Source organism: Geotrypetes seraphini, chromosome 10 (assembly GCF_902459505.1).
Source record: "Geotrypetes seraphini chromosome 10, aGeoSer1.1, whole genome shotgun sequence".
Classification (NCBI taxonomy): Eukaryota; Metazoa; Chordata; class Amphibia; order Gymnophiona; family Dermophiidae; genus Geotrypetes; species Geotrypetes seraphini.
In genome coordinates, this window is record NC_047093.1 from 132,912,630 (window position 1) to 132,927,287 (window position 14,658).

General features: G+C 42.2%; 1 protein-coding gene across 3 annotated transcripts; it reads right to left on the reverse strand.

Annotated features, from left to right (window-relative positions):
• Window positions 1-331: 331 nt before the first annotated feature.
• Window positions 332-14,375, reverse strand: LOC117367641 (zinc finger protein 260-like). 3 transcript variants are annotated; one of them, XM_033960404.1, is made up of 7 exons: window positions 14,180-14,375; window positions 12,073-12,199; window positions 11,313-11,426; window positions 11,063-11,158; window positions 7,063-7,176; window positions 3,941-4,081; window positions 332-3,715 (listed from the first exon to the last, which is right to left on the reverse strand). In XM_033960404.1, the coding sequence occupies exons 1-7, from the start codon at window positions 14,201-14,203 to the stop codon at window positions 1,917-1,919; spliced, it is 2,415 nt and encodes an 804-aa protein (XP_033816295.1). In that variant the 5' UTR covers window positions 14,204-14,375; the 3' UTR covers window positions 332-1,916. The 3 variants fall into 3 exon arrangements, with proteins under 3 accessions (XP_033816295.1, XP_033816294.1, XP_033816296.1); XM_033960403.1 differs by having other exon boundaries at window positions 11,063-11,161; XM_033960405.1 differs by lacking the exon at window positions 14,180-14,375 and adding an exon at window positions 12,329-12,370 and having other exon boundaries at window positions 11,063-11,161.
• Between the last annotated feature and the right edge of the window lie 283 nt (window positions 14,376-14,658).

Genomic DNA, 14,658 nt, shown 5'->3' on the forward strand with positions numbered 1-14,658 from the left:
TGATTTTAATGTACTCTTCAGTATCAGTTTTAGTCTGCAATGATCTCCTTTACTGATTTTTTTTCTCACTTGATAATTGCTCCTTCCTCTATTCCTAGATATTTATATACTAAACTAAACTAAGCCTTAGGTTTATATACCGCATCTTCTCCACTGACACGGTTTACAGAGTTTAAAAAATATGGGAAGAGAGAAGAGAAAGAGTTTACAAAGCATAAAAAGAGGGGATGTAATCAGGAGAAGAGATTATTATATGCTAGAGAAAAGCCAGGTTTTCAGTTGTTTTCGGAATAGTTGGAGGGAGTCCAGGTTCCGCAGCGGGACAGTGAGGTCGTTCCAGAGGCCGGTGATTTTGGAGAGGAGGGATCTACCCAGTTTACCTGCGTGGAGGATGCCGTGTAGAGAGGGGAAGGATAGTTTATGTCTGTGGGCAGATCTGGTGGTAGTTGGTGTCGGTCAAGTTTCTTTATCACACAGTCATTAATCAGAGAGGGGTTTTCAGTTTCTTAGCTTTTACCACATTCAGAACATTTATATGTTGGGTTTTTTTTCTCCATGTAGATTCTTTCATGTTTTCTGAGATTATTTATTCCTTTGAACCTTTTATCACATGCAGAACATGTATAAGTTTTTTCTCCAGTGTGGATTTTTTTTCATGAGTTATGAGCTTATTTTTTTGATTGAAGCTTCTACCACATTCAGAACATTTATAGTTTTTTCTTTTTTTGTTTTCTATCCTGTTTTTTCCCAAAGAGCTCAGAATGGGTTACAGGTTATACATAATATACAATTAATAGGTTACAGTTTGCCATGGTTACAGTGGAAGGTTTTTCCAATACAAGTTTTTATCCTAACTTAACACATACTAGAGATCTAATACCAATATACATAATATACAGTTTACAGGTTAAACTTGCCATAGTTACAGTTCAAAATGTTTCACTATAAGTTTTATCTTAAAATGACACATACCGAGGATCTAGTACATTTCTTTATGATCCATTGGTTGTGGCAGGAAAGTTAGGTGAAGAGATACGTTTTTAATGCTCTAAAGTTGAGGAGTCCTTCAAGGGATCTGATCCATGGGGGCAGTTGATTCCAGTGGCTCGGTATGAAGTGTGAGTAAGAATATCATTTGGCTTTCTGCAGTTGAAGGGTACAACAGGGGGCGTTTTGAGGCATATTTCATCCTGGGAGTGGAGGGACCTGTTCAGCACATACTGAGGAAGCTTGGCTGTCATGTAGCCTGGTGTCATGTCATGCAAGGATTTGAATGCTAGCATCAGACCCCTGAAGACACAACATTTGGCTAAGGGCAGCCAGTAAGTAGACGATAAAGCCTGGGAGACAGAGGTGCGAGCATGGAGGTTTTTTAGAAGTTTGCTGCATTTTGTATACATTGTATACATTGTATGTTCTTCACTGTGAGACCGTTGAATAGTGCATTGCAATAGTCCATGCGGGAGAGGACTAAGGCATAGAGTAGTTGGGTGGAGTCAGATTCAGAAAAGTAGTTCTTTATTTTCCAGAGTTGTTGCAGGTAGTAAAATGAGGAAGATGTCACCTAAGAGATATGGTTGGAAAGTGATAGGTTGGACTCAAGGAGTATTCCTAGGCCACACGCTTGGTCTTTTGCAGTTATGATACTTGAGTCCCAGCATAGTGAGGGATGGGCATGGTTCCAGTGTTCTTTGCAGATCCCAAAAAGTTCCATTTTGGAGGCGTTTAGTTGTAATTTATTGATGAACATCCAGTTTTTTTTATTTCTGAGAGGCAGTTTAGGAGTTTCATGATTTGGGCATCCACAAAGGAGTGAATCTGTATTTGGTATTTGTGAGCTATGTCTAGGACAGGTCTAATGTAGAGATCAAATAATAGGGGGGATAGTAGAGCCCATTGTGGAACACCGTATTTAATCAGTTTTGGTTTTGAGTGTGGATTCTTTTATGAATTATAAGGTTACCTCTTTGAGTGAAGTTTTTACCACATTCAGAACATTTATATGGTTTTTCTCCAGTGTGGATTCTTTCATGTCTTACGAGGTCATCTTTTCTAGGGAAGCTTTTACCACATTCAGAACATGTATATGGTTTTTCTCCTGTGTGCATTCTTATGTGAATTAAGAGGTTATCTTTTCGATTAAAGTCTTTACTACATTCAGAACATTTAAATGGCTTTTCTCCAGTATGGATTCTTTCATGACTTATGAGTTTACCTTTCTGATTGAAGCTTTTACCACATTCAGAACATTTAAATGGTTTTTCTCCAGTGTGGATTCTTTCATGTTTTCTGAGGTCCCAGTTTTGGTTGAATGTTTTACCACATTCAGAACATTTATACGGTTTTTCTCCAGTATGAATTCTTTTATGAGTTATAAGGTTAAATTTTTGATTGAAGCTTTTGCCACACTCAGAACATGTATACATTTTTTCTCCAGTGTGCATTCTTTTATGAATTATGAGGCTATCTTTTCGATTAAAACTTCTACCACATTCAGAACATGTATATGGCTTTTCTCCAGTATGGATTCTTTCATGAATTATGAGTTTAGCTTTCTGATTAAAGCTTTTACCACACTCAGAACATTTATATGGTTTTTCTCCAGTGTGGATTCTTTCATGTTTTCTGAGGTCCCAGTTTTGGTTGAATGTTTTACCACATTCAGAACATTTATACGGTTTTTCTCCAGTGTGAATTCTTTTATGAGTTATAAAGTTAAATTTTTGATTGAAGCTTTTGCCACACTCAGAACATGTATACATTTTTTCTCCAGTGTGCATTCTTTTATGAATTATGAGGCTATCTTTTCGATTAAAACTTCTACCACATTCAGAACATGTATATGGCTTTTCTCCAGTATGGATTCTTTCATGTATTATGAGTTTAGCTTTCTGATTGAAGCTTTTACCACACTCAGAACATTTATACGGTTTTTCTCCAGTGTGGATTCTTTCATGTTTTCTGAGGTCCCAGTTTTGGTTGAATGTTTTACCACATTCAGAACATTTATATGGTTTTTCTCCAGTGTGAATTCTTTTATGAATTATAAGGTTAAATTTTTGATTGAAGCTTTTACCACACTCAGAACATTTATATGGTTTTTCTCCAATGTGAACTCTTTCATGAATTCTGAGTTGATCTTTTTGATTGAAGCTTTTATTACATTCAGAACATTCATTTGTCTTGCTTTCATTATGGATTGTTTCATGAATTCTGAGGTTAATTTCTTGAGTGAAACCTTTATCACATACTGAACATTTAAATAGCTTTGCTCTCTTGAGGTCTGTTTGATGCCCTTGTTTCTTGCTATTACTTATTGATTTATGTCTTCTCGGTTCATATACCTGACTGAAGATTTTATCATGTACAGAATATTCTGATGGTTTTCTCTCTTTGACAACATTTTCATGAACTGCAACTTGTCCTGTCAGGTTTGATTTCCCAGTGAACATTTCCTCACATGTTGTGCTCTGACAAAGTTTCTCCCTGCTGCTTCTCTGATTTTGTCTGAGATTTGGACAGTTGGTAGAATTTCTCTCTTGTTTAGTAAACACATTCGAGCTCTCTACTTTTGGGGTATTTTCTTTTATGCTAGGAGGTCTTAAACTACTATCAGCTGAAGGATCCGGGCTGTCTCTGGAGGGGTCTTTGTGTTTCCATTTCCCCTTCCGCTGCCCATCATACACTTTCATTCTCTTATTCCCAAATCCATCATCTGTTGGACAAAAATGAAAGTATGTATATAAATTATACAGCTATTGAGTAAGACAAATAGAGGCAAATGTCCCACCAGAGGTCTTTAAAGTCACTGGTCCCTCCAGTCCCTGCAATCATTCCCTTTATTCTGATTACATTCACTAACCAAAAACTCTATGTGACAAGTCAGAAATACTCCACACCAGCTCTGCAGGATTTTATTACATAGGAATTGTCGGCTCACCGCTGTTGGTATCGGTAACCTCCTCTCCTCCCTCCAGTTGGTCACCGACAGGTTCCTCTTCCATTTTCAGGATATCTACTGTGGGTTCCTCTTCCATTTTCAGGATCTCTTCTGTGGGCTCAGCAGTATAACTTTGGCTGCCTAAAGGAAAAATAACTTCAGGTCCCATATCAAATCTTAAGACATAAGAAAAGCATGTTACAAGAACCCTGGGTGCTAATGTTACGGAGACAGTTGAGTTGCTGGGGGGGGAGAGAGTATTAGTAAGGCGTGAGGTAAAGTATCTTGGTGTGCTTTTGGATTCAGGACTCACTATGAGAGAGCAGGTGCTTGCTGTAGTTCGGAAGATGTATTTTTATCTTCGGTTAGTTAATGGCCACATTGTTTAGGATGGTGTTACAATCGATGGTTTTATCCATTTTCAACTATTGCAGTCTGGTGTTCTTGGGAGTACCAGAATCAGGTGGCCCAAAATCCAGTGGTGCACTCTCTTTAAATTGGACAGACGTGAGCATGTAACAGAATATTTTATAAGGTTGTATTGGCCAAAAGTAAAGAATAAGATCCGGTACAAGCTACTAATGAATGTCTTTATGTGCTTACAGAAGTTGGCCCTTAAACATCTGGTCCGGAGCATCTTGCTGTGTGAGCTGGCTCGACTGCTCCGCTCAATTGAGCATTGTGATCTGTCTGTACCATCTGTGCGGGAGTTAAGGCTTTGCTCTTCCAGAAACAGTGTCTTTCACTGCATCGGCCCCTGGGAGTGGAACAACCTTCCAGGTTACATTCGCCAGCAGCAAAATGTTCAGAGCTTTAGGAAACTGCTGAAAAGAAATCTGTTCTGTGAAATGAAATATAGGGTCTGAGTATGGCAGAGGGAAAAGGAGTGATGACTCTTGAATGCTGGTCATAGAGGTGTTCGATGGTCTGGTTTGTTTTATTTGGTTTATTGATGTCTTGTTATTGAGGCATCTTGTATTTTATCTTAGAATTTTATATTTTGATGTATGTGTGGGTTTGGCCAGTTTTGGCCTTAAAAGATATCCGTCGTTGATGCAACGTGTATGTTATATGGAATTTGATTTGATATGTAAGTATGTAATTTGTTATAGTGTGTCTCTGAAGTGTTTTGTACGATAAATGTAAATCTTCTATTTTGTATGTTAATATGTAACTCGCCCTGGATAAGAAATAAACAAACAAACAAAACTGAGCTGATGGGAATTTTGTGACCTCTGAAAATGTAAATATACTGAAGGAATCAAGGATCCTGAGTAGTCCTGGAAATGACCCATATCCCTATAATACACTGCGTTCTTGCTATTTGCTGGTGTTAGGGTCCTAGAAAACCCCATGAATACCGAAACCGCGAATATAGAAGTATTGACCTTATGGGAAAAATGGTTAGGTCCTTTTGCGGCTCTGTATATTGTACACTTTTAGTTACTCAGCACCACAAATTTGTCCTTGGGTTTTGGCCAGGTACTAGTGACCTGGATTGGCCACTGGGAGAATGGGCTACTGGGCTTGATGGACCATTAGTCTGACCCAGGAAAGATATTCTTATGTTCTTAACCCTTCTTTTAAAGAATAGCTTGTTTATTCTGTATTTTATAAAAATTTTTGTAAAACCAGTCTTTGGGTCTAACAGTTCTTTTGCACAGTTCTATGAATATCTTCATCCTCGTGGGAATATTCTGTACATGACCCTCAATAATCGAGAATGTTCGTGAATAGTGAGAATGAGTAACACTTTATTTTGCGTGAATACGGAACACGTGGCTAACGAGAACACACTGTATTAAGGTAATGAAAACCGCTGCGAATATGGCCTCACCTCTCTTCACCCTGTTGCTAGCAATGTGAATCTTCCTCTCCCCTTCCAACTGCTACTGCCAGTGAGTAGATTATCCAATCTTCCTTTATTTTAATTTGTATTTAAAAATAATATAGCAAAGAATACTTTAAATAAAGAGCCATTACAATAAATTAAAGGTAAAGAGAAATTAGGTCCTTACCTGCTAATTTTCTTTCTTTTAGTCCCTCCAGACTGTCACAGAAACGGATGGATTTACACTTCTCTGCCAGCAGGTGGAGACTGAGAAACTAACTTTTGGCATCAGTAAAGTGGGCTGTGCAGAGTCCCTTTTACAATCAGTCTTTACGAATAGCCAAGCAGAAAACAACTAGGCTTAAACCCGAACATACGACTCCACACTCACATGGAGAAGACAAGCCTAGCCCAAACGGACCACTCCACCTGCTGGAGACTGAGAAAAGACTGATTGTAAGAAGGACTGAACAGCCCACATGGAGAAGACATAAGCCTAGCCCAAACGGACCACTCCACCTGCTGGAGACTGAAAAAAGACTGATTGTAAGAAGGACTGAACAGCCCACATGGAGAAGACATAAGCCTAGCCCAAACGGATCACTCCACCTGCTGGAGACTGAGAAAAGACTGATTGTAAGAAGGACTGAACAGCCCAATTGTACTGATGCCAAAAGTTAGTGACTCAGTCTCCACCTGCTGGCAGAGGAGCGTAAACCCATTCGTTTCCGTGCTGGTCTGGAAGGACGTTAAAGAAATTCGATTTAGAAAACAAACTATTAACTCTATCTAGACTGCTAATAGGCAAAAATTCCATAACACCCAAGGACAAATGACTTAACCACCAACAAAAAAGCCTCCCCCCACCTTCTACTGCTATGTGTAGTCCTTCCCTTCTGGAATCCCTAGTTTGACCATCTTTCCTCATTCTTCCTGTATCTTTTCTCCACCCTCTTACAGTAAGACCATCCTGCCTGTCTCTTTCCAACTGGCATCACAGAGAACAAAGCCCATAAGCTGCTGGGTAGGTGGGAAGAAGGTTTAGTATCTTGGAGCAGCACAGAGTCGAGAAGTAGTGAGAGATACAAAAACTGATAAAGGATGAGTAACAGTAATTGTTAAAAGAAATTGAAGGGAAGGGCCAGACAGATGGGAAAATGGTGTGGGAGAGTAAGAGAAAGAGAAGGAAAGAAAGGCAACCGAACAAATACATTAGAAGCACAAGAAAGGTTAGAAGCAGATTAGAAACCGTCTTTCTTGTAGGACATGTTTGGATCAGCTGCTACATCACCTGTTTGATGCAGTTCCTCACATGGGCCTGTGGTGGTCAGATTTCCTCTTTCCTCAGATCCCTGAGGCTCAGTCCCAAATCGGAATAAAATGTCAGGCTTGACATTGTGGGAGCCTATTACAGGACAAAGACAGTCAAATATGTTTTTAAAAACAGTTATCACAGGGCCTATAAATACTTAGAATTATGCTCTTTTCATGGCCATTGCTACAAGCACAGAGGGGTGCTGCTGTACTGATCATCATCCGAAATGTATTCTATCAATATCCTGATCATTTTGATATTGAGGTGGAGAACTCTTTTCCTTAAGAGCTGCCAACATGTCTGTTATGGAATCCGCCAATGCATAAATCTAATGAAAATCTGTGCTATCAGGTGGGTCTTTTTCCTTTTTTTTAATAGACTCTGTTCTTCATCTACTGTGTTTCCCCCAAAATAAGCCCTACCCATGAAATAAGCCCTAGCCCCGAGATTCACCGGCAATTTCCCTTCCTTCCCTCCCATCCCTTGTGCAGCAGAACCTTTGAGCGAGCACCGCCCCTCCCCCCCCAGCACCCACCACGCAGCCAAATCCCCATCCTTCCCACCCTCCCACAGTAACACGGCAGTGAATTCATAGGCGGACAAGGCCGAAGCAGCCTGTTTAGAGTGCTGCCAGCCTGACGCTGCTTAGGGAGGTAAGTAAAGCTCACAGCGGGGTTCCGAAGGGAGGGTGGGAAGGATGGGGATTCCGCTGCGGTGCGGGTGCTGGGGGGAGAGGCGGTGCTCGCTCAAGGGTTCTGCTGCACAAGGGATGGGCGGGAGGGGAGTAAAGATGCTGCACATGTGGGGGAGAGAAAGGAAAGAGGAAGAATTGGGGTGAAGGAGAGGAAGGGCGAGATGATCATGTGCATACCCTGAAAATAAGACCTAGTGCCTTTTTTAGGCCTAAAATTAATATAAGACGCTGTCTTATTTTTGGGGAAACACAGTACAGTAGTTGCTAAGATCAATATTCAATGATGTTAATTGGTTATCACCGTTAACCAGCCATTTCTTAACCAGTTAGATTAGGGATGAGCTGGGGGCAGAGCACCTACTTACCTTGTGAACACTGATTTTCAGTCAGCTAAGCAGCAAAGTATCAGACACAGTCAGGACAGCATTTTACATTTTACAACATTTCAAATAATTTATTTATTTAACAATTTATATACCGCATAAAAACTATGCGCTGTACACATTGCTTACATACATATTATCGTGGTCGCTGAACATATGACACAAACAAAAGACTCCGCCCCCCTGGTATCTCATTGGATGGAAAAATCACATGTACTGGAAGATCTCAAATATACAGTGTTAATACAAATTCACAACACTGAAGGAGACATTTCAAAATTCCTAATCCAGAAAGAACAACGGTTTATATATAACTGGCAGACCCTACTCCCACGAGGTTTGAATGTAGATATTGAGTGGTTAGCCATTTAGCATAATTTTGAATTTCCCTGGCGGCGTTTACATCCGGGGATGTCATTAGATCAACCCCTTCCTGTTTAGCGTTGTATATAAGCATAGAGATAGAGAAGAGTTATTCAGATGACCTGAAGACTTTGAAAGATTCTGTTCTCAATGAGCCGATATGAGGTAACACAATAAGATATAGTTATTAGTTAAGAATTTAAAGAAAATATAGAAGAGATGTAGTTTGGATCTATAACAATTTGTAAGAGTTTTAAGAAAAGTAGTAATAATGAACATTTTGTTTTGATCTCACTTTTAGAGTCCCTCCCCGACGAAGCAAACGAAACTCGAGTCGGGGGGACGGGAGTAAATGAGGATAAACACAATCAGCATTGAATTTTGAATTTTAATCTTCACTATATTGGGTAGATCACAGTCACCAGTGAGATTTAACAAAGATTAAGAAGAACAGCAGACCCCTCTCTATTCAGATAAGTACAAACAAAGTATCTGAACAGTATTAAGATCAAGATCATTCAGGGAGGGACGGGGACAGGTGGTTGCAATGATGGTCCCCTTGTTAAACTCATGATGGTGGCTTCACTATTTATTGGGTTACAGGTCTGAGCACATCACCATAATAATTTTAGATATTTATCTATGATAAGAAGTAAACATAAATGGAAAAGATTTAATAACTGTGAAAGCCAATAGTAACTAATTGATAATAATTCACAGAATACCATTGTATATCTTCCTATTGTTATTCAACAAACAAAAGACAGACATAAGTTTCCCATCCCCCCCCCATGGTAAATGACACAATACCAATACAAACATTATCAAATCAAAGTTTCAACAATTAAAATGCAAAAAAACAAAACAAAAAAACATTGTGTATTAAGTTCAAGACAAAATCTTCTTTAGCACTATATCTTAAAACTGAAGAGACTGCAGAAACATCAGCATAGGAAAGCATTAACAAAAAGCTGCGTTTTCAGCACTTTCTTAAAGTTAATCTTCCCAGCCCCAAAATTGCAGAACGCCAGGCAGGCGTTCCAAAATTTCTAAATGGATATCTAAGGTTAAGAAGTTCCACAAATGAGGTCTGAATGTCAGCTTGGCCCATGACTAAAAATAGCCTGGAAATTCAATGCCAGTCACCAGGTATGGCCCCAGCATTCAGGGTAGAGAATGACACCGTGACAAAATTCATCACCGTTCCCGACCCGCAGATAACCGCAGGAAACCATCTTCATGTCATTCTTTAAGGAGAGAGGGAAGAATCAGAGTACGAATGGCCACAACCACTGACCCGCAAGCTTTGCTTTGAAGAATGCTGGTGTAGAAGGACCAAGGTTGAAACAGACACTACAGAATGAGTCTCTGGTATCCAGAGCAGATATTGTGATGTCATAATGCCTCATTCCACCAGTGCCTAAGAGCCAATCACATCAGTGATGTCACAATGGCTTCATTATCCTTGGCTCCCATAAGAATCAGAGTATGAATGGCCACAACCACTGACCCGCAAGCTTTGCTTTGAAGAATGCTGGTGTAGAAGGACTGAGGTTGAAACAGACACTACAGAATGACAGACTCTGGTATCCAGAGCAGATATTGTGATGTCATAATGCCTCATTCCACCAGTGCCTAAGAGCCAATCACATCAGTGATGTCACAATGGCTTCATTATCCTTGGCTCCCATAAGAATCAGAGTATGAATGGCCACAACCACTGACCCGCAAGCTTTGCTTTGAAGAATGCTGAAGGACCGAGGTTGAAATAGACACTAGAAAATGACAAGGGATTATTTCCCGCGGTTATCCGCGGGGACGGGAACGGTGATGAATTTTGTCACCGTGTCATTCTCTAATTCAGGGTTCACCGCCAACCACAGAAGGTAGTCAGGCTGCCTCCCATGATCTGAAAATCGGCCCCATAGTTTAGAGAACACTAGAGACTATGTACATCCCTTGGCGCCAACTGACGCCTGCCGTTGACATGGTAAAAGAGGGTCGTCTAATCACGGGTGCTGTAATGCTGACTTAACAGCATTTTGGTGCCAAGCTGCATTATAGAATTAGTGTTAAGCGCATGGCACTGGAGCACCTACACTGAGCCGCCATGTTATAGAATTGATGCCATTAATATATTTGAACAAACTACACCATGTCAGATCTCATTAAGTTTAATGCAGACTTAAGGCCAATTAAACAATTTAATGAGTTGTATTGCATGCAAAATCATGCAACTCAGTCCATTTATATTAAAATGCATTGCTCCATTATGTACTGTGATTTGGACCAGCCCACCAGCAATTTAAAAACTCCTTGGCTAAGTCAAACTTTACCATTTTTGTCAGTCATGTTCCACTCCCACCAGCCCATTCAACAATACAGATTTCTCAGTCCCATGACACCCTAGAATGAAGGATTTGCAGGCCTAATCCCACCCCCAGCAGGATGACGGCATCTTGTCCTACGAGCGCTGGATTCCTAAATGGTTCCAGATGACCTTAGTAAAGATGCACAGAAAGAATTGTACACGTACTTGTTACAGAAGGATCTAATTCAGGATCGTCCATAAAGGGGAGATCTTCCTCTTGTTTAACACTCAGCGAAAAAACAGATGTTACCACTGGAAGGCCTGCTATGAGAAAAACAGGTCAAGAAGGTTTCACCAAGGATCTGATAATATTACATTAGGAAATGGATTTCAAGTCTCCAAATGTCTGAGGTCAAAGACGCATCTCCTGAGATCTGAAAATAGGGAGCCCTTTAGATCCAAAACATCTACTTACTCTTGGTGAGATCATTCAGGTCTTCTTCCTCCTTCCACTCAAATTGTTGAGTGAAATATTTGTCATCTTCCTTTCCAATCTTGAATATAACGTCAGGATTAACAATCGAATAACCTGTCAATAAGAAGCAGGAAAAGGACATTTCAATGATAATCTCCTCTATGGTATCTGGCTACCATCAAAAGATATCATTGCACAGTATAGTTGAGCAGTGTGTAGCTGACATGTAAATATAATGGAAATGCGCATGAGTTGAGTCTCTTTCATTTGAAAGGAAACTCTGCAATGAGAGGGCATAGGATGACGTTAAGAGGTGATAGGCTCCAGTGTAATCTAAAGAAATACTTTTTTACAGAAAGGGTGGTAGATGCGTGGAACGGTCTCCCGGAATAGGTGGTGGAGACAGAGACTGTGTTTGAATTCAAAAGGGCCTGGGATAGGCACGTGGGATCTTTCGGAAAGAGACGGATGGGCAGACTAGATGGGCCATTTGGCCTTTATCTGACATCATGTTTCTATGTTTCTCTGTCATGTCTTACACTGTTAGGAACTAGGTAAGGGGGAGCTTAATGTGGAAAGATGGGCTCAATCTTAACCAGGGTGGAGCTAGGTTGCTGGCAGTGATGTTTAAAAAGGGACCAAAGCAGCCGACAGTCACCCAGCAGGGCATAGTCCACAGTGAGATATCTCTGAAGGATACTCTCAAAATAGAGATTAGGGCAATCTGATAGAGGTATAAGCCTAGAGAAGGCATATTTACCTCGTGAGATGAGGATGTCATGAACCTCCTTGATGACCTTCTTATAGAGCTCCTTCTGCCATTCTCCCAGAATGCTCCACTCCACTTCCAAGAAATAAGCGGCAACATCCTTGAATGTAATCGATGCCTGGAATAGCAGAGGGGACACAGTCACAGTTTCATTATGATGTTTATGCCATAAACTTTGATATACCTCGGTCAATGAGATCAAATCTCCAGTATATTATATGGTATGAAGAAAAGCACAGTTACTTACCGTAACAGGTGTTATCTGGGGACAGCAGGCGGATATTCTCACATGTGGGTGATGTCATCCATGGAGCCCCAGTAAGGATGGCTTTAAAAGTGTACCGCCACTTTAAGAACTTAAGAAAGTTTGTGAACTGCCTGCACCGCACATGCGCAAGTGCTTTTCTGCCCGACATAGGTGCACGGCTCCTCTGTTCTGTAAGCCAACTAAGAAGCCAACCAGGGGAGGTGGGAAGGTTATGAGAATATCTGCCTCCTGTCCCCGGATAACTTCCTTTTTCTTCCCCCTAGCACCTCTTTCCTGCTCCCTGTCCAGGAGTAGGCCTCCCTTCCTTTTTCTTCCCCCGTCCATCAGCACCTCTTTCCTGCTCCCCCATCCAGGAGTAGGCCTCCCTTCCTTTTTCTTCCCCCGTCTCTTCCCCTATCCATCAGCACCTCTTTCCTGCTCCCCCGTCCAGGAGTATGCCTCCCTTCCTTTTTCTTCCCCCTAGCACCTCTTTCCTGCTCCCCGTCCAGCAGTAGGTCTCCCTTCCTTTTTCTTCCCCTGTCCATCAGCACTTTTTTCCTGCTCCCCCGTCCAGGAGTAGGCCTCCCTTCCTTTTTCTTCCCCCTAGCACCTCTTTCCTGCTCCCCATCCAGGAGTAGGCCTCCCTTCCTTTTTCTTCCCCCGTCTCTTCCCCTGTCCATCAGCACCTCTTTCCTGCTCCTCCATCCAGCAGTAGGCCTCCCTTCCTTTTTCTTCCCCCTAGCACCTCTTTCCTGCTCCCCATCCAGCAGTAGGCCTCCCTTCCTTTTCTTCCCCCGTCTCTTCCCCTGTCCATCAGCACCTCTTTCCTGCTCCCCCGTCCAGCAGTAGGCCTCCCTTCCTTTATCTCCCCCGTCTCTTCCCCTGTCCAACAGCACCCTTTACCCTCGCGTCTGCCCTCCACCGACAGCTTCTTCAAGCTGCCGCGGCCTGCTGCCTGAAACCGACAAAACCCTAAGCCGCTCATGCGCACTTCTACCTGCGGGGACCTACAGCGTACGGAAAACGGGAGCACTCAGGTAAGAGTGCGCATGCGCAGCTTAGGGTTTTATTATATTAGATCAGGAAATGATCTAAGTTACAGTGTGTGTAGCAAGCTGGTTCGGGTGCAGAATGAGTGTCTAGTCAGTCACCCTATCTGTTAAAGGCTTGGGAGAAGAGCCAGGCTTTCACCTGCTTCCTGAAGTAGAGGTAGACGCAGCCCCCCTGGGAGTAACTGAAAAACAGGGGTTGTGGAGAAAGGAGGCGGAGTGGGCCATCCTCTACGTCTCTGATTCAAATGGAGTAACTGGACAGAGATCTGGCTGAATGGTGAGAATGAAAGGGAGGGGGGAGGGCGTTGGTAGGGAATTTTAACCTGCCAGAAGTGGTATTCCCCTACCCTATCTGCCTTATCATTCCCAGAGCAGCATGTATAGATTTACCCTGCCATAGTTAGACTGTAAGCTCTTGCAAGCAGGGACTGTCTCTGGCATGTTTAACGTACAGTGCTATAGACATAATAAGTAGTAATAGTAGAAGTGGATTGCAGTATCCTGTCTGCAGGTTAGAAAATCCCACAATACTTGTACATGCATTAATGCAGCCGGGAAATCATCAGTGGTAGGAGCTGACCCTGAAAGACCAGACCCAGGCAAAAGAAAAGAGGCAGCTGCTCTCCTTCCCTCCTCCTGTTCTCATCAATCCCTGGGACCAGATCCCCCAAGGACAGAAAACTGCAATCTACCTCCAACAGGTTAAAGTTCCCTCCCAAAGACACCAACAAGGAAAGAGAAGGGAAGGCTGGAAGAGCTGCTCAACCTGTGCACAAGAGGAGAAAGAAGAATTTCTTACCTGATCAGAACCCAGGGCAGACATTTCCTCTGAATTCTGCAGCTGCTGGGAGGGATCCAGGCTGGAGATTTCCCTCTTCCTAATCCCTCCTCTCCCCCTCTGCAGGAAGGGAACTGGGCTCTCTGGGATTTCCAGTTGCAGGACACAGAAAGTTTCTTCTATTCTGAATCTTTTCTTTTCTTGCAGCTGTGCGGAAGTACAGAAAGCACCTGAGCATGTGCAGAGCTCTTCAACCCCACCCCCTCCTGTGAGGTCATCATGGAATATCTCGCCTCCTGAAGGTGGTTCTCTAGAGACAGCACAGCAGGTCCCACACACCAAGTATCTGCTATTTCTACAGCTCCACCTTAAGGCGGTGGGATGTTCCAGGATGACCTCAGCAAGGGGAAAGGCTGAGGAGCTCTGAGCATTCTCAGCTGAGTTCTCTATTTCCGCAGAGCTGCAAAATGGGAAAAGAGTCAACATAGAAGCAGAAACTT